The sequence below is a fragment of the Penaeus monodon genome, chromosome 43 (assembly GCF_015228065.2).
Source record: "Penaeus monodon isolate SGIC_2016 chromosome 43, NSTDA_Pmon_1, whole genome shotgun sequence".
Taxonomy (NCBI): domain Eukaryota; kingdom Metazoa; phylum Arthropoda; class Malacostraca; order Decapoda; family Penaeidae; genus Penaeus; species Penaeus monodon.
This window is the reverse complement of record NC_051428.1, coordinates 7,555,240-7,574,263: the sequence shown is the minus strand read 5'-3', so window position 1 is coordinate 7,574,263 and position 19,024 is coordinate 7,555,240. Positions and strand designations below refer to the sequence as shown.

At 36.1% G+C, this 19,024-nt stretch overlaps 1 protein-coding gene across 1 annotated transcript in view; it reads left to right on the top strand.

Annotated features, from left to right (window-relative positions):
- The window catches only part of LOC119568175 (heat shock 70 kDa protein cognate 5-like), a 37,712-nt gene that overhangs the window by 2,278 nt on the left and 16,410 nt on the right, over positions 1-19,024 (top strand). The window contains 15 exon segments of the mRNA XM_037916593.1: positions 1,470-1,528; positions 1,793-1,938; positions 2,143-2,266; positions 2,400-2,601; positions 2,786-2,892; positions 3,248-3,410; positions 3,659-3,814; positions 4,233-4,379; positions 4,580-4,807; positions 5,136-5,358; positions 5,523-5,648; positions 5,651-5,700; positions 5,879-5,921; positions 5,924-6,018; positions 6,223-6,362. Coding sequence (XP_037772521.1) covers positions 1,470-1,528; positions 1,793-1,938; positions 2,143-2,266; positions 2,400-2,601; positions 2,786-2,892; positions 3,248-3,410; positions 3,659-3,814; positions 4,233-4,379; positions 4,580-4,807; positions 5,136-5,358; positions 5,523-5,648; positions 5,651-5,700; positions 5,879-5,921; positions 5,924-6,018; positions 6,223-6,297 — 1,944 coding nt within the window. The 3' untranslated portion in view covers positions 6,298-6,362.

Here is a 19,024-nt window from a genome sequence, read left to right as displayed (position 1 = left end):
TTGTAAGAAATGCTCAGTGTAACCGGCACACATTGAGCAAGAGGTCAGCCTGGCTGCCGTAATGTATCATAAATTACCCGTACCTACCATAAAAAAAATTTATAAATAACAATGTAATGATCTATGATAAAAGCTATACATTCTGTTAAAGTAATATTTAAATATAAAGTCAAATGTACCCCATGTCACTGACCAGAATTTTGAAGGTCCTGCCCCAGCAAAAGGAAACTGAGAGAAGCAATTGTGTGTTCTGATATGGGAGGCAATTAAGGTAAACAAGCAGTAATACCATTAAATAGTTAGGAATAGATAATAAATGAAAAGGAAAAATGGAAATAAAATGCATATTGATTTGAGAAAGTAACCAGAAAGATCTAGTAGTATCAGAAATAAGAGGAAAGGTAATGAATGAGGAATATGGAAAAATAATAAAAATAAATGTCAATGATTTCCGGCTTTGTCTGCAGAAAACATGACTTATGTAGATGGCTCCACAAGACTAAGCCAATTATGAGTAGTACCTGTCTCACCTATTTACCCTTTTCCTTGATTTTCAAATACATTTTATTCTTATGTTGCAATTACTTATATCAATAACATTAAAGTAATTATCATGACTAATAAAAATGACATTAATATTCATAACATTAGTGTAAAAAAAGAAAAAAAAAACAATCCTGCCAATTCAAGGAAAAGTGGAATTGGTCAAGGTTACAAGGGGTAATAATGGACACCTTTGTGGCTAAGCACATGCAGAACCCTCTGTGCACACACATTTTACAAAAGATTCTAAAATGGGCACAGCATTTTCCCAGCAGCATTGAGTTGTGGTAAACAAGCAGTAATGTTGTTAAGTAGTTAGGAATAGACAATAGAAGTGATAAGGTAAAACAATATCTGCTGCATATCATGACTCGGACTAAGTCAACAACACCCCCACACAGTCAGAATTCTTAATGTGTTTTTCACGTCTGTTTCCTGTAAGTTGTCATGAAGTGCTAATAAGGGGGTATAGGGACCCCACCTGACTAGGGAATTAATAGAAGGTAGGAAAGGTTAGGTTTGGATTGTTAGTTCACATGATGACCCAGTGTTTAGGTATGTGCAATTTTTTTTAATGAAAAAAATCTGGTTTGGGGGACTTGGTCTGTGGAAGGTGCATTGCTCTCAGTAACAAATACTGGAAGTTGGTCTGGATAGTAATATTTGTAATTTTATCATATCTAATCAGTGATATTGCATTCAGAATGTGGAAGCACTGTATTGAAAATTTAATATATATTGTCTAGAACTGTCATTAACAGCTCCTGCTCTTTAGTGCTTTCAGTTGTGAAATTCTTAAATAGGATGTTCCTTAAGCTTAAGAAAAAAAAAAGGTTAAATTTGACTGAATGAATTATTTCAGTGTATTTAATTTATATACTTCATTGTTTATTTTAGAAAATGAATTTAACAGGAATATTTTTCAGGCTGCAGCCCAGGGATTCCTTTCCCAAAGGGATAACCTAAGCATGCAGACAAGATTCAAGTAAGTAGTTTATATATGAATCTTTAAATGAATGAAGCTGGAATATTATGTATATATTCATTAATATTTTTCTTATTGGAGCTGGAAATGAAACTTAAATTTATACAAGCTTTTTTAAAATACATATATAGTAGTAGTAAACTAATTTAGTGTATTTTGAAAATGCTTGTATAGATTTGTTTCATTTTCATTCCTGAAAGAGTCGGTACATACCATCTAAAATTGGAGTTATGAAAAATGCTGTTTCAAGAGTTTTTCTCTTAGGTCGGATGGAGTGAAGGGTGCAGTCATTGGCATAGATTTGGGCACCACAAATTCATGTGTGGCAGTCATGGAGGGCAAGAATGCCAAGGTGATCACAAATGCTGAAGGAGACCGCACCACACCCTCTATTGTAGCTTTTACTAAGGGTGAGAAAAAGAATTTTGTCAGATATAATAATTATTGATGTATGTTTCTCTTATCTGTACATTTGTATGCACTTTTTTTTTTTGTAGTGTTCATTATCTAACTTTTTTTTATTTCATAGTGTACTTTTCATTGCTCTTTCCCATTTTGTTTATACATGTAAAATGAAGCTTTGTAGCAACAGAGATGACTGATATACATTTCAGATGGTGAGCGGCTTGTGGGTATTCAGGCCAAGCGACAGGCAGTCACCAACTCCGGCAATACATTTTATGCTACCAAAAGACTGATTGGTAGGAAGTATGATGACTCGGAGATCAAAAAAGACAGGTTAGTAACATGAAAGATTTCTTAAATTATTTGTTTGGAACTTTTTAGTAGCTAAATCTTCAGTTATAATTTCAGGATATCCTGAAAACTTAGTTACTGTGCACATTATAAATTTACTGTATGATATTTTCAGAGACACTGTAGCTTTTAAGATTGTGCGAGCAAGCAATGGTGATGCTTGGGTGCAGGCTGACGATGGGCAGATGTATTCTCCATCTCAGATTGGTGCTTTTACCCTGATTAAGATGAAAGAAACTGCTGAGGCTTACCTTAATACTGCTGTCAAGAATGCAGTCATCACTGTGCCTGCTTACTTCAATGACTCCCAGCGACAGGTAAGTAGAAGTTGGAGAAGCTTGATTCTTTTGGATAGTTTGGCTCATATTGATCCTTTTTTTTATGTACTTTTGCTTTTACTTTATGCCATTTAATACTTGCTTTTTTTTGTAGATTCTACAAAGTACGCATATTGAATTAAACAAACTTTGTTTTAGATTTTAATTGTGTGGAATCTTGCAGGCCACAAAAGATGCTGGACAGATTGCAGGATTGAATGTTCTTCGTGTAATTAATGAGCCAACTGCTGCTGCTCTTGCCTATGGCATGGACAAAACTGATGATAAAATGTGAGTTAAAAGCTATTTATTGGCAATTGATTGTTTTTAAGGTAACCTTTCTGTGAACTATAGCTGTTGTGATGACAAATTCCCCATGTTATGTCTCTAAAGACATTCGTGGTTTTAGATCATCATAGATTATACTAGGATTCTTCACCTGGGTAATCCTTAGTGGGTTAGCTCAGTTTTGCGGGTCCTGATATTCATTGTATGAAATAGCTCTAATTTGAATTGGTGAGGAAGTTACAATTGTGTAGTTACTCCTGTCGGTTTTGATATTTAAATATACGTGCATCAATATTCTCTGTTAAGCCTCCTTTTTTTTTTTTTTTTTCTGATGTTAAAATGACTTTCTCCAATACAGCATTGCTGTGTATGACTTGGGTGGTGGAACTTTTGATATCTCTGTCCTGGAAATTCAGAAGGGTGTCTTCGAGGTGAAGTCTACCAATGGTGATACTTTCCTTGGTGGAGAAGATTTTGACAATCACCTTGTGAATTTCCTCGCTTCAGAATTTAAGCGAGAGGTATGCTTTTTTTTACCTTTAAAAATTTCATTTTAATTTATTCAGGAGTAATGGTCAATGAAGGAGTAGATTTGTCAGGATTTTTACACCGTATAATGTCAGAATTTTTGTGAGCTTTAAAGTTTAAAGGTTGGAATTTCTGTAAACTTACAGGAGTTCAAATTTGAGAATTTCACACATTTACAAAAGACCTTAATATCTTTAGTGAAGGCAAAGGTCATGGTGACTAATGAAAGTTTCCATTACAGCAAGGTGTTGATGTCACAAAGGACAACATGGCAATGCAACGTCTGAAGGAGGCTTCAGAAAAGGCGAAGATTGAACTGTCTTCCTCCACACAGACTGACATTAACCTGCCTTACCTTACCATGGATGCTTCAGGGCCAAAGCACATGATGTACAAGGTGGGTCTTTGAGCCAGCTTGCTTGGACACATGTTTAACCCATTACTGCTGGGTCATGTGTATAGCTGTATAACAAACGGCTTGATCCGCTGGTTATGGCTATATGCGTAGCAATGCGCTAGAGTGCATCAAGCAGGAAGTTCCACTACATGTAGTGAACTCCTGCTCCCAGAGGCAGGACAGTTGTCTGAAATCAGTGGAGTCTATGATGCCGAGAGATTTCTAATACCATCACTGATGGATTAAACAGTCACTCTCCCTATAGTTAGAGGAATCTTTCAAAAATAGGTGAAGATTTGCTTGTTCAGACAACTTAGTTCAAATTTTATATGAAAATTTAGTTACATGTGAAGAAAACATGGTTCACTTGGATTAGTTAATGTTTAGGATGAATCCAACTTTAATTTTCCTTACCCAGTTGACCCGATCCAAGTTTGAGAGCATCGTGGACAAGCTAGTGAAGCGCACTGTGGACCCCTGCCTCAAGGCAATCAAAGATGCTGAGTGTGGCAAGTCTGAGATTGGAGAAGTCATCCTTGTGGGTGGCATGACCAGGATGCCCAAGGTGAGGTTTCAATTATGGTTTCAGGTTTTCAGAATAGTTCTATTCTGGGAATTTGTATATGATTTTAATTGACATGATGGAACTTTTTAAGCAGGGTAAATTTTATTTCTTTGATTGCCCCCACACCCCCTCTTTATCTTAGAAAATCCACCAATTGTACTTATTGAGATAAAAACAAGAATACATTTTCTGAATTACAGGTGGTTACTACTGTGCAAGACATCTTTGGCCGTGCCCCAAGTAAGTCCGTGAATCCTGATGAAGCTGTGGCTGTGGGAGCTGCCATCCAGGGTGGAGTGCTTGCTGGTGATGTAACAGATGTGCTGCTTCTTGATGTAACTCCTCTATCTCTGGGTATTGAGACACTGGGAGGAGTCATGACTAAGCTAATCAACAGGAACACCACCATCCCCACGCGCAAATCACAGGTAGGCCTGGAATAGGATTTAAACACTAGCACATATACTTGAAATGCTAGGGAAGGTTAGAACCAAGGCCTTTCTGGTTAATGCCCTTTGTAAAAACATGGCTACACATTCAAACAAGTAAAGTATGAATAGATAAATCTATTTAATGCATTCTGCCAAAAATGAATTCAATTTGCAATTATCAGTAATAATACAAATTATAATGGATTAGTTATTGAACTTCTAAAATGAATGTTTGAATTAATACAGAAGTTGGGGAAAATATATACAATATAAAGGTTCATAACCGTTGACATGAATTTCAAGGCTCCCCTTGCCCTTCCCCTAGGTATTCTCCACAGCTGCTGATGGCCAGACCCAAGTAGAGATCAAGGTTCACCAAGGTGAACGTGAAATGGCCAATGACAATAAGTTGTTGGGCCAGTTCAGCTTGGTTGGCATTCCCCCTGCCCCCCGTGGTGTACCCCAGATTGAAGTCACCTTTGATATTGATGCTAATGGTATTGTCCATGTGTCTGCAAGAGACAAGGGCACTGGCAAGGAGCAACAGAGTGAGTAATTGTACAATCGTGTCTCACTTCCATTATCACATATTGTAAAATTTTTGTCTTGTTAAAGTTCTCTGAAATCAGTAGTCTTGTTTAATATTTTAAAATTTAATGTGAATGGGGAAATGCTAAAGTGCCCTTTTAAATTATCCAACACATATTCACAGTTGTGATCCAATCATCTGGCGGTCTGAGCAAGGATGAGATCGAGAACATGATCAAGAACGCTGAACAGTATGCAGAGGAGGACAAGAAACGTAAGGAGGTTGTGGAGGCCATCAATCAGGGTGAGAGCATCATAACACTGAGGCAGATGGGAAATTCAGGACAACTCCTGCTGAAGAGGCATTTATTTAATTTCTTGCTCAACCCTTCCTGTGTTCGGGACGGATGAACCTGATTTCTTTGGTTTCAAGTGTTTTCTAAATATGGTAGTTTTGCTTTTAAGTGTTAAGGTAAACAAATATTAGAAGGATAGTGAAGTTTTGAGAGGCTTTCCCATGCTAACAAAATAATTTCTCAGACTCAAAAGTTGAAGGAGCAGCTGACTACTGTGAAGGACCTCTTGGCAATAAAGACTCTGCAGACCCAGAGGAAATCAAGCAAAAGGTCAGCGAGCTCCAGCAAGCCTCGCTCAAGCTCTTCGAGATGGCCTATAAGAAGGTAGGACTCTAGGGATTGAACTTTGAGAATATAAGAAGGTAGGACTCTAGGGATTGAACTTTGAGAATATAAGAAGGTAGGACTCTAGGGGATTGGAACTTGAGATATAGAGGTAGGCTCTAGGGATTGAACTTGGGGATTTTCAAGGGAAAGTTGTTTGGGGTATTTTGGAGGGGAGTTTCAAGTTTTGTGCCCCTTCCACAGATGGCATCTGAGAGAGAGTCATCAGGCAGCAGTGGCGAGAGCAAGGACAAAAAGGAAGGAGAGGGACAGCAGTAGATAATTTTACAACGACCACTAAGTTGTCTAAATTCTTGTTTAGTCAGGCTTTGGGGGATCTGAGAGGGGGGGGGGGGGGTATGGGGAATTTATCTTTTCTTCTTACTGATTTTAGTAACCCCCAACTATCTGAATCTGCTGAAGGAAGTTCTCCAAGGGACTTGAGAATAAGTATAGCATCAGTGTACGGTGAAGTATGCTTCGAGTTTGTTTGTCCTAGTGAATACCTTTTGTTATATTTGATGTAAATTCATATACTGCATAGACGTCTGTTAAATAAGGTTAAGTTACAAATTTTCTTGTATAAAAAATATGTATATATATATAATGTTAACATAAATTTTTTGTTATAAAATGTTTATGAATAGGACCCTAGATTAATATTTATTATATTTTTATTTTTTATTTTTTTATTTTATTTTATTATTATTATTATTATTTTTTTTTTTTTTTAGAAAAATCTGTGACAAGGTCATTACTGTGAGCATTGGAATCTGGTCAGATGATCTATTCTTACTGTGTTGTGCCACAAAACCTAGCAATAATTATTAGGATGGATACACAGGTTTTTGTGATATTCATTTTGATATACTATAAAATAAAAGCAAAAAGGTTTGAACTGTTTTAGAAGTAACACCTGAATTGAGTTCTCCATTCCAAGTAGATGTACCATAGGCAAGAGTTGAAAGTGTTGAATCCATCTTCTGAGGTAAGATATCCTGTCAACGACTGTTGTGGCTGTATCTGTATATATACATGTGTCTGTCTGTCTGTCTGTCTGTAAATAAATATATTTTTTTTATTTTGCTGTAGATGTAGTTTTAATGTGGTATGGTGTCCAAGTAAATGAAAGATTGAATGAAAATTAAATTGGGTACATTGAGCTTTTTGTGTGAATACACTTGAATGTAATCAATTATCCAAATTCTTATTGCAGATGTATAAAGCATTATTTAAGATAGTTCTTAAACTTTAGCAGTTCTGAGGTGGAAAATAAGGTGAGAATACTGTAGATATGTAATTAATGTACTTTTTGAAAGTTCTCTTTACTTGAAGACATGAAGCCTTACAGTAATGGAATTTGATGAAGGGGTTATAATTACATTTATTAGAATATTTAAAAGAGATACCACAACATGGGAAATGATTCAGTCAGACTTGGAGGTTTTATACAGTTTGCATATTTTTAGTTGTAAGTAACACCGTAAAAAGAAAACCTTTTCTGGGACAAAAAAAATTTGCGGAAAGATGACAAAAAAAAATCCAAAAATTTGTAGTGTAAAATAAAACTTTTTTTTGAACTTCGGGGGAAAGCCTTAATTAATGTAAATATTTTCTTTGTTACCAGGTAAGCAAAGATCTGTATACTGCAAGAATTTGGGGACTACTAAAGAAAAGGTAAAGAAATTAATAAAAGATGTAGAATGTAAATTATTTAAAGTGCATTCAGCAGAAAATGATGTACTTATTTTTCGTCTCCGAAAAGCAATGTGGAAACTTATCATCTGACACACAACAATGGGTTTTACCCCCATTACTTCTATGAAATGTTTGATAAGAAAAATTCCTTCCAGGTCATATGATTGGGAAATGAAAACTTCTTATGGGTGTGGAAGAGAATGTGACTGATGGAGGTGTTACCCCAAATTGAAAATTTCAACTTTCTTTTTTTTTTTTTTTTTTTTTTTCTTTAGTTTAAAGTTTCATTATCTGCATCACTTGTAAAATGGGGTAAGTGAAGAATGAATGCTTGTAGAGAAATATGTAAAGTGATATAGGTGATAAACTATTGAAACATGAAACTGATGACACTATAACAGGTATAGACTGAGTTTGATGATAAACCTCTCACTGAGGAACAAAAGTCAGCTTGTCTACTGCAGTGGTAATGGAAGAGACTAAAAAGTATTCTCTATTTTCAGTTTTTTTGGGGAGGGAATGCAGTCAATGTGTTGGAAAGGGAGCAGACCCAAGAGAACTGGGTAAGAGAAAATTTGTGTGATGCAAATGGAGTGGTGATGGATAAGATTAAATTATAGTCACAAGAAATTGATTTTAAAGTTTCTTGTTGAATCCTTAAACCCTTCATTTGGTTGGGGTTCATGTTATGGTTGACTTGGTTGTTACTCCATGTGAACAATTCATTCACACCTTATAGATGCATGCATTACATTTTGTGTTCTTGGACATTATTTATCATAGAATCATTTCCCTTTCTATCCTGAAAGATGCCATGCACCAAAATGTTGCACTCTTACTGCTGGTGCTGGTACTCTCATGGCAAGCCATGAGAGTACCAGCCATGTATGTAGCTGCATACAATTTCTCTAGTAAGAATAAGAGTTGGAAAAATGAGATTTTTTATCTTGGAAAACCACATTTCATCTAGTACAAACTCTTTACTGAAATATACATAATCAGGTTGGTACTGGTTCAATCTAACACAAAAAAGGAATATCATGCATCTCTGAATATGCAAAAACATTAATCATATTTGCACACTGTGACGGTGGCACAGTCAATGTGCTAAGAAAATGGCGGGTCTGAAAAATTCTCCCAGTGGCATTAGGTTAATCTGTATATAAAGTTAATTTTTCCCCACTTTGCTTGTTGAGTTGCCCAAAAAATCTTTACAATTGAGTTTATTACCAGAACCCAATTGAAAATGTTTACATTTTTTGAAAGGGGAAATCCATCTTAACATTAAACCAATGGCTTTCATGTTGAGTAAAAAGTACATACACCATCAAATTGATAGCTGATGATACAAATGTAGGCTTTTTTTCCCACTTCCAGGATTTTGTATAGCAAAAAACCTCTTGGACATCCTTTAAAGTATTGGGTAAGTGAAGAGTAAGATTTAAAGAAATGTATAAATATGAAATAGAAGTAACAAAGAAACTAGGAAGTTGTTTGATGTAAGAAAGTGATGACCCCATAACAGGGTATAGGCGGACTTTTGATGATAGACTCTCTCACTGAGAACTCAGTCATCTGTCCACTGTAATGGTTAGGGAACAAACTCAGAAGTATTGTTCTATTTTCAGTTGTTTTGGAAGTTGTATTAGGAGCAGCTTCTAGGAAATGCAGATCCTATGAAGGGGTAAGTGACCAAAATTTTATTACATATATAATGTATATAAAGATGAAAAGTTAGGTGTTACTTAGGAATAGAGTGACAATGGCAAAACCTATTAAAAAGACTTTTTAACTATCAACTCTCAATGAAGAATTTAAGGTATAAAAAAAAAAAATCTGCTTTGAGATGTGTCCCTTTAATATGCACCCTATACATATTAATTTTATGGACTAGATAATTGGGACAAATAATGAATGGCAGAAGTTTTGTTGAATTATAACTGTGAATAACAAGTTGCTGAAGATAAAGTGTGTAGGTTGAAATATGCAAGAAAAAAAATTACAGGGAAGATTAAACAATATACTATCACAGATGCAGTCTTTTTAGCTCTAAGGGAAAGCTTGAATTAATTATTCAATTATATTTTGCATATTTTACATGGTAAGCTGGATGATTTTTAAAGGTTGAAAGTGACTTAAAGAAAATGCTTGAAGCAGGGTTGACTAGAAAATGATGTACTTATTTTCGTCTCCAAACTGCTTTGTGGAAACTTTGAATCTGATTTTAATATCATTAACTTCTTTTATCCTATTACACCAGAAAAATCTAATAAGGAAAATATCTTGCAGGCCTGTTTTAGGATTGAAGTCTGGCAAAAGTGAAAAGTTATGTGGAAGAGAATCTAAATCAAATCATCCAAAGATAAGGGATTAGTACTGTTGTAAGAGGTAAGGAGCTAGAGTACAGTTTTTTGATTGAAGAAAAATATTCCAGATTTAATTTAGTTAATTGGTTTGAATGACTTAATTTACATAGTAAAATTCTTTGAAATTTGATTAAACCTTTTTGTTCATGTAGATTATTTGAACTCCTTACTGGCATGCAACAGATTACCCGATGTGATAAAACTGTGGTGATTCTGGCAACGGCCAGACACTGGGCACGGGAGTCGCTACATCAAGCCAAACATCCTGCTCCAGTGTCTGGGGGTCACAGCGTGTGCAGGCTTACCCCACAGACCAAGGGGTTTATGAGGATGGTACATGTGATCCAGTAGTGATGGGTTAAGAATGGGAAAGTAAAGAGTAAAAAAAAAACTTGTAGAGAAATGGGTAAAGAAAAATAAAAATTGACACAAAAAACAATTTTAATGAAGATATTAATGAAGTGATGACACCATAACGGGGTTTGGGACTGACTTTTGATGATAAACCTCTCACTGATTTTCCAAACTTGGCTTGTCCATCACAGTGGTTATGGAAGAAACTCACAAATATTAATCTATTTTCAGTTTCTTAGGAGGAATGGTAACCGTTCCTCAGAATGGTCCACATTGTAAGAATTAGGTAAGGGGCCCAGGTTTTTTGTGCATGTATGTATGCTCACTGGAAAATTTTTAGGTACATATGCCATAAACTAATACAAGATGATGAAAATTTTGTACCAATATTTCTTTCCTTTTTTTTTTTCCAGTGTTTTTTCCCTTTGGAAACTAACTTTGTTGATATACATCCTTAATCCCTAGTGACTGTAATAGAAATCACCCTGCATCATCTCTGGTAATTCTGGCAGAGTATGATGTGTAGCAGAACTTCCCGTCAATGCGCTCTTGTGTGTCGCCACAGGATAGCTGTACCGGGGCAGATCAGTTTATTACGGCTAACAAGTGGCCCAGCAGTAATGAGTTAAAGATTGGGTAAGTGAAAAGTATAATTCTCTAAAAAAACAGTGAATGTGAAATAGCAAATGATAAAATAGAAAATGAAAAGTTTTATTGAATTGAATACAAGTTTTTGTGATGATACCTTTACGGGGTTTTAGACTGATTTTTGATGAAAACTCTCTCCTGAGAAACCAACTGTGCTTATCCACGGGTGGTGGGTAGGGAAGAAAACTCAGAAGTGTTTTTCCACTTTCAGTTGGTTTTGAAAGCTACTTGGAAGCATTTTGTGAAATGAAGTGATCTTAAGAATTTGGGTAAGTTACTGAATATGTGAATGAAGATGGTGATAGAAAATTAATGTTAACAATTTGATTGCAAAGGGAAAAAGAAAGTGAAATAAATGAGACAAAGGGAAGAGCCAGTACTTGATATAGCATTTAAAGGAAACCTGCTTCAAAATGCCATCCCTCCACTTCATAAATAGTTTGGGTTTGAAGGGATTCTTTGTATTTGAAGCTGCATTGAGGGTGAACCTTCTCAAGACACGAAATAAAAAGGGGGTTGAAAAGCAATGTTGAGTAACTTTCAACGTTTTTATTTTTTTCATCTATTATTTATTATTTACTTGCCCCTCCCCCCTTTTTTTTCTAATCCTTAGATAAGAAAGGCTGCCAGATAAGATTTACTTTCTAGACACCAATCAAATACTTGTATTTTCTCCTTAACATCTTCAGTGTAAAGCTAGGATGGCCATGTCACATCAAAGGCTTTGTATTAGCATTGAAAAAAATTTAAAAAGGAAGCTCTGGGTTAGCAGAAGTACCAAATTAAGCCAGATTTTTTTTTTTTTGTTATTGTTATTATTGTTATTGTTTATTATTATTATTATTATTATTATTATTATTATTATTGTTATTGTTATTGTTATTATTATTGTTGTTGTTATTGTTGTTGTTGTATTATTATTATTATTATTATTATTATTATTATTATTATTATTATTATGAGGAATGATAGACTTATGCTATTTTGTCTTTCTGCCAGTATATTGAGTTTGAAGGAAAACTATTAAATAGTGTCCTGTTAACCCAACGCCATCTGGTTTCATAAATCTGAGTGTCACAAACTCTGGTGATTTCTGGCAACTTCCAGATGCTGGGCACAGGAATCTGCTACATTTAGTGGAATTTCCTACTCCACAAGCTCTGGTGTGTCGACTTGAGTACAGCCATATCCCACAGACCAAGTGGTATGTTGTGATGCCTATACACATGACCTGTCAGGATAGAGTTAAGGAAGAAGTGAAGCCACAGATTGGAGAATGAGAAATGGCTGATGCTGCAAATGGAGAGATATCCAGGTGAGAGGAACTGTGACAGAAAAAAGTGTAATTTATTGAAGATTTAAGATTATTTGTCTCCATGCAATTAAAGTGATGACCTTATTTTTCGTCAACTGAATTCAGGAATGTAGAAATTAATAAACTGATTATTTTTTGTTACTATGTATAGTGTACAAGGTTTTTTTTTCCACTACTTACTACTATTGGTATTATTTCAGTTCATCACCGGGAAGGTAAGGGCTTCTGTCTTAATGGGGGAAATAAGGTATGGAAGATTGATGTTTCTTGATATATCAAAAGTAGAGTTAAGTGAAATCCCTTGCTTCATTGCCTCCTGTGAGTGAGCTTGGCCATTAAAAGTCTGGAGATTCATGTCACCTCTATTGAATAATTTGCTTCAATATGAAAGTAAAAATAAAAAGCTAGGAGAAAGCTGTGAAAGCAGTTGAAAAAATTGCAAAGAATTTCAAATCTAAGCCTTATTTAGGCAAGATGTATACAAAATAAAAATTTACAATAAAACAAAAAAAATTCTCTTAAAAAAACATTTTTCTAGCATAATCCAAAAAAACCATGACTTAGGATAATTTTTACTGGAGTTTTATCCTGTTCAAAATTTCAAAGGGAAACTCAAACAATGGGGAGACTCCTCATGGCGGAATGTTATCAGAAACTCACCTAATCAAAATTTGGCGGAATAAGAATGTCACCAACAATCCCCTTAAATATAAAAGTCCTCTTTATTCAATTGCTTTTTCTTTCTTTTGGCATCTTACAAAATTTAGGAGGATGTTCATTTTGCACTGAAAGCAGTGTAGGGTTAGTGGTAATGAACTGAAAGATCTGGTAATTTATTTGCATTGTCATGATTTCATTTCTTCATCTCATAATCCTTGTGTGGACTAATGTACTTTCTTGCATTTTCAAATGTGATTGTATTGGAACATAAATTTAAAATTTTGTTTGATAAAAAACATATCTGAGGATGATACATTGATCTTAGGTACTCTTTTTGTGTATGAAGTTATTAAGTAGGGAAATTCAGTAGTCTTAGAATAGATTTTTTCACTGAATTCGTTGGAGGAGTAAAACCAGGTGTTTAATACAATTTGATGCTGTAGCAACTGAATGATCAGGCAGGTGAAGGAAATTTGAAGTATTTTTCACCTCTATTTACAAAGTTAAGTAAAATAAGAAGCTTGTGAGGCTATATTTTTTAGAAAAAAAAAAAGCTTGAAAGTCCTGCAACCATATACTTAGGTTTTCTTTCACTTTCTCGAAGTATAATGATTAAAGAAAAACAACTGATTTTCATACCTTAGAGAAATCTACTTATCTGCATATAATTTACTATCTGTTTTTTTTTGGCATCTTTCAGGAAATCCAGTGAAGTTCATTTTGCATGAAAGGCAGTTTTATGGACGTGATAGTTGAAATGAAAGCTGTGGGTAAGTAGGAGGAAATTGCTTCTTGTAGGAAGAGTAAAAAAATGGAAAAATTGGGGTTTAAATATTTAATTCCTGTATTCAATTGTGAAATGTGCTTTAATTTTTCGTCCCTAATCTTTGTGGGAAAAATGATTAACTCTGACAATGTAATATGTTTCAAATTAGTGTACATTTTTTTCCATACTGAAACAATCATTTTTTCCCAGGTTTGCTTTTGGATTAAATGGAAAAGCATTTTTTTTAATGAAGAGGAAGTAAAGAACTTGCAATGGATTTGGGCAAAAGGTGAGATGGGGGAGGATGATGGGTTTTGTTATTATTTTATTTTTTTTTGAAGCTTAAAGGAAACGAGTGATGACACCAAAGGAAATACTGAGTGTTGATGAAAAACTCTCCACTGAGAAACCGAATGCAAACTAGACCATTAAGTGGTTAAATGAACATACTCAAAAGTTCTGTTTTCAGATTATTTGGAGAAAGGCAAGCAGTTAGTGGGAAATTTGGCAAGCTGTAAACAAACCTGGTAGTGATCAAAATTTATTTAAATGTTGTTATTCATTTAATGATGACCTTATTTTTCGTCAACTGATAAAATAAATGTAGAAATTAAAACATCTGATATTGTACAAAATATATTATGTGAAATGTGGTTTGCATTTTTTTAATGGTATTATACTGAAGTTCGATAATTCTCGTGTAAATGTATTAAATTTGCGGGGAGGAGGTATGTGAAGTATATAGATTTGATAATTGTATAAAAAGTAAGAGGAGTATATATGAATATATTAGGGTTAGATTGTCAGTGAAAAACTAGCAGAATTTGGAACTTGAAGATGAACAAGTCGCAAATGTGATGTCCTTTTCTGTAATTTTAGGAAAGCATGTATTGGTTAGAGGAAGGAAGCTCTGCGAAATTCACAGAAAAAAACAACGTTAGTAGTCTAAAAGGGTAAGGAGGTGAGATCTAAAAAGAAAGTGACATTTTTTTGCAAGGTTAAGGCTTACTGTGTCATAAGGCTTTTAGATGATGACCTTATTTTCGTCAAGATATAAAGAAAAAAGGGAATATCTGATAGGTGTGTGAGTAGCATGTTGTGGAATTTTATTTGACAAGTACAATTTTTCTTATTTCAGGAATCTGATCGGCAGTCTGACTCAAGGAGCTTTTTACTTGCACAAAATTTATTAAATTAAATTTATATTTGGTAAAATAACAATTACTGAACTAAAATTGAATGGCTAGAAAAAAGATATGGTGATATGTGATACAGCCGTTTTTAAAAAACAATAATGAATTGATGAATGTAATATACTGTGGAATGTTAAATAAATGAAATGATATAAAGATTTTTTATTTCCTAATTCCTGAAAAGGATGGAGAAAGGAAGAAAATAATGTAAAAGGATTAGATTCACTAATTGATTGATCCCAGATGGTCCAGTAGACCAACTATACCACATGTGTATGAAGGTCAGTGCCAAATCCAAGTCCATGGAGAGATCAGGGTGTAGGGGATCCATAATCTTTGAATTACTGATTTACTGATCCCCAGATAATTTAGATTGGTAATTGAGACAGGAAATATACATCAGAAGAATACCCCACAATCCATGTCCGTGTCTGCTGTGGGGGGGCTTAGGAGACAGACTGAGGCCCAGTGCTGGGGATCACCCAACATTCTTCCTTCTTTTATAGGGGTTAAGACTATAGCAGTCTATACTCCCTCACCCCAGCATTGGCCCTCAGCCCTCGACTCGGCTAATTTTGCATGGTCTTCTCCTCTTACCCTTTCCCTATCCTTCAACGCCTACTATCCGCTTCCTTATACTTTGGGCCAGTACCTTTATTAGGGACAATGTGGCTTTATCAACTAGCCCCATAACTCGCTGTGTTGCAATACAGTACGAAGTACTACTCCATCTTCCACAAGATCCTGTCCTACTACCCTCACCTCTACAAATCTTTTGAGTACTCCTTTTAGACCAGCTAAATCGGATCAGTTTTTGTGATCCCTTCTGCAGCCCCTTACTCTTACAACTCGGCGCTCCAAAAACAAGTACAGTTTCCTTCTGCAGCCACCCCAATCACTCCCGCTTTGTCAGTAACATCCTTATCCCAAGCTAAAGCATTATCTACTTTGACTTGACAGGCTAACCCATTCGTGTCCATCTGTCCTCACCCAATACTTCTACCGGAACTGTCAACGCAAATTTGTTCTTTCCATTAACCATTATGCTGGAACCGTCTCCATCTTTCCTGTCTACAAGGATTAGTCAAACTGTGAAAACGATCTGCTTGGCTGCCTTGTTGACTATGATGCAGTATAAGCACTGAGCTACACCATTAACCCTAGAGGCTGCTTATGGCCCCTACCAATATTGTCAAGATTACTTTTCGTTGACAAGTCTTCCCCAGTTTATATTGACGGATAGTCTGTCCCTGTCAACGTTAGAATTGTTGGCGGGCCAAACACTGCTGTTCTACAGAATCACACACGTGTGCCAACTGTGGTGGCTCCCATATATTTTGTCCTGAGCTGCTATACTACTTTTGACCTTTGATGTCTAGCACCTCTGTTTTCCATTGTAACCATTAACCAGCGGATGAATTGCTTTCCAATCCCATGCCTGTTGTCGTAGAGGGGTTTAGGAGAGGCAGACTGAGGTCAGTGTTGATCTTCCCTGCTTTGGGTCTCAACCCCATGGCCCAACCAATTTGCACGGTATTTTTCTCCTCGCACCTTCCCATTTCCTTCTCTTCTGCCCCTCTTCCTTAGATGCGAGAGCCGCGTTGAATCATCGTATCAGACAATTTAAATGTTCCAACCCAACTTCTACCGCATCCTCAGTGTCTATCCCCTCCTCTCCCCCTAATAAGACCTTCGTTTCTCAGACCTCCCCAAACTCGGAACATTCATTTTTTTAATAATGACACCAAAACCTAGCTATCCCATATCCATCCTCAATCCCCCATTCTCTCTACACTCGGTGACTGCCGTAATCCATCCATCCGCAATATGTTCCCCCTACACCCCCTCCTTTTAATCTCACTAAAATGCTTTACGACTGTGCGACTGAACAAACAAACAAAAAAATAGAACTGCTTTTCACTTTAAAGGAAATTATAACTGGGAAAAAAGAATGCTTGAATCAGCATAATAAAAAAAAAATAATGCTACCCCCCTCATTATATGACGATGTTTAAAACGACTGCACAACTATTTCAGCGCTTTCTTGCTTTTGTATCACGGGACAAAATAAGGCAAACGTATTAAACAGGAATCCATAAGAGTTAGGCTGTAAGGCGCTTATGACAGTAATACAAATGAAAAATGACACTTTCGAAGACAATACTTTCATCCATATATTCATCCATCATCCAAACACGTGCATTTGTAGTGGACCGCCTGTGTACGTCCCCCACGGTCCCCTACATAATCTTTCGTCTCCCTTTTTTAGATGAAGGGCGGCGTTCCTCCTCGTTCCACGGAGGTGTCGCAGCCTCGTACGCCCCCTAGGTTGCCCAAAGCCCCTGTTTTTATCCCCCGGGGGTGAGGATGCCCGTCAACGGTGAGGAAGCTGCGGCAACAGAAAACGGGAAAAGCCACCTGGAGGACTCACCTACGCGGCCTCGTCACCCGTCCTTATGTTTTATGCTTTACTTTGGTGTTAACTTTTATTTTAGTATGTTTTAATAAACATTTTTACATCGAGTTTTAGACGAACCTTGGGAAAAGAGACCACCACACACAAAAAGAATTTGCAAAGAAACTAAACTTTATTTACCTTATTATCATTTCATCTTAACTTTATTATGAATATTTTACATTTTATATTGTTAAATTTTTACACATTTTATGAACGTATCTTACCATGTACATAATGTTTTTTTTTTTTTACTTATTTTACTATTTTGTTTCAAAGAACTTTTATTCATTTTATGAAATAACTTTTTAAAGTTATTTTAATTATTATATAAAGAATATTTTAGTGTGTAATGCAAGTTTTGTTAAAGTTTTTGAGAACCAAACTCAGTTTCGCGGCCCGAGGAGACAAGGAAAAGTCCCCGGCCCTTCAAGAGGGCAGATCGGTTCGAGTTCCAGGCCAGGTCAAGTGCTGGACTGTGGTTGTGGTGCCCAAGATAGGTGGTCTCAGCAATAAGAGATAAGTGATTAAGTTTTTATGTGCGAGAGAAGGCGGTTCTCGTTTTAATGTTTGTCTCGTGTTTTACTGTTTTATGTCTGTTTGTCTTTTGTGTTTTAGTGTTTGTTTTGCTGTGCCGTATTTCGTTTTGTCCTGTTTTATCTTTGTTTTACAAAATAAATAGATAATATTATAATACCTTTTGATAAGTCCCCGACTCTATGTGAGAAGGGAGGCTGAATAACGCCTAAAACATATTATCCTATTCTAAAGCTAAACGGCAAACAATCAAAAACCCTAAAGTATAGATGAAGCATCTGTACACGCCTCTCCTCGGGATTTCAACCACGCCTACCTCACTTCGGCTCATTTGCACAACTACACTTCACACACATACATACGCACACCACTGTCGCTCCTTTCCACAATTCTTCTAACATTGCATCCCTTCTTACAACATACACTCGTTCCCGAACGTACCAATCGGGTGGTGGCAGTGACCTCATTTACACCCTTTTAACGAGCCTGGGGGACGTTGTAATTAATGAACACAACATTCATGTTTCAAGTAGGGAGAGCCTACGGAACGCCCAACTAATTTTGCCAGGCCCCTTTTAACCTCCATTTGTTTTTTTCCTGTGGTCGTCAACAAAACTTTTGACACGACTGCAGCAACTCAATCTTAAGCGGTATTGTTTTGGGGCTTGTTTTATCAACATCCAGGACATGGGGCTTCTGTCTTCAAACCATCCGAGGGAGGTTTCCCGGGAGACGAGTTAGAGGAGGCGCCTCCCTCCCATAAAAAGAAATAAAAACTGGCGGACAAGGCACTTCCAAACCCCATAAAGCGTTATCTTCGCGTCGACCATTATGCAATTCAAATATCGAAATCTTAGAGCTAGATTAAATTACCTTAAATTATTGTTGTCTTATACTCCCGATATTATAGTTTTCCAAGAAACGCACTTAACACACCTGGTCTCTGACGAGGTCGTTTCGCTGAGGAACTACCATTTATGTCAGAGGACCGTGAGGGCAGGGTGGAAGCGGAGT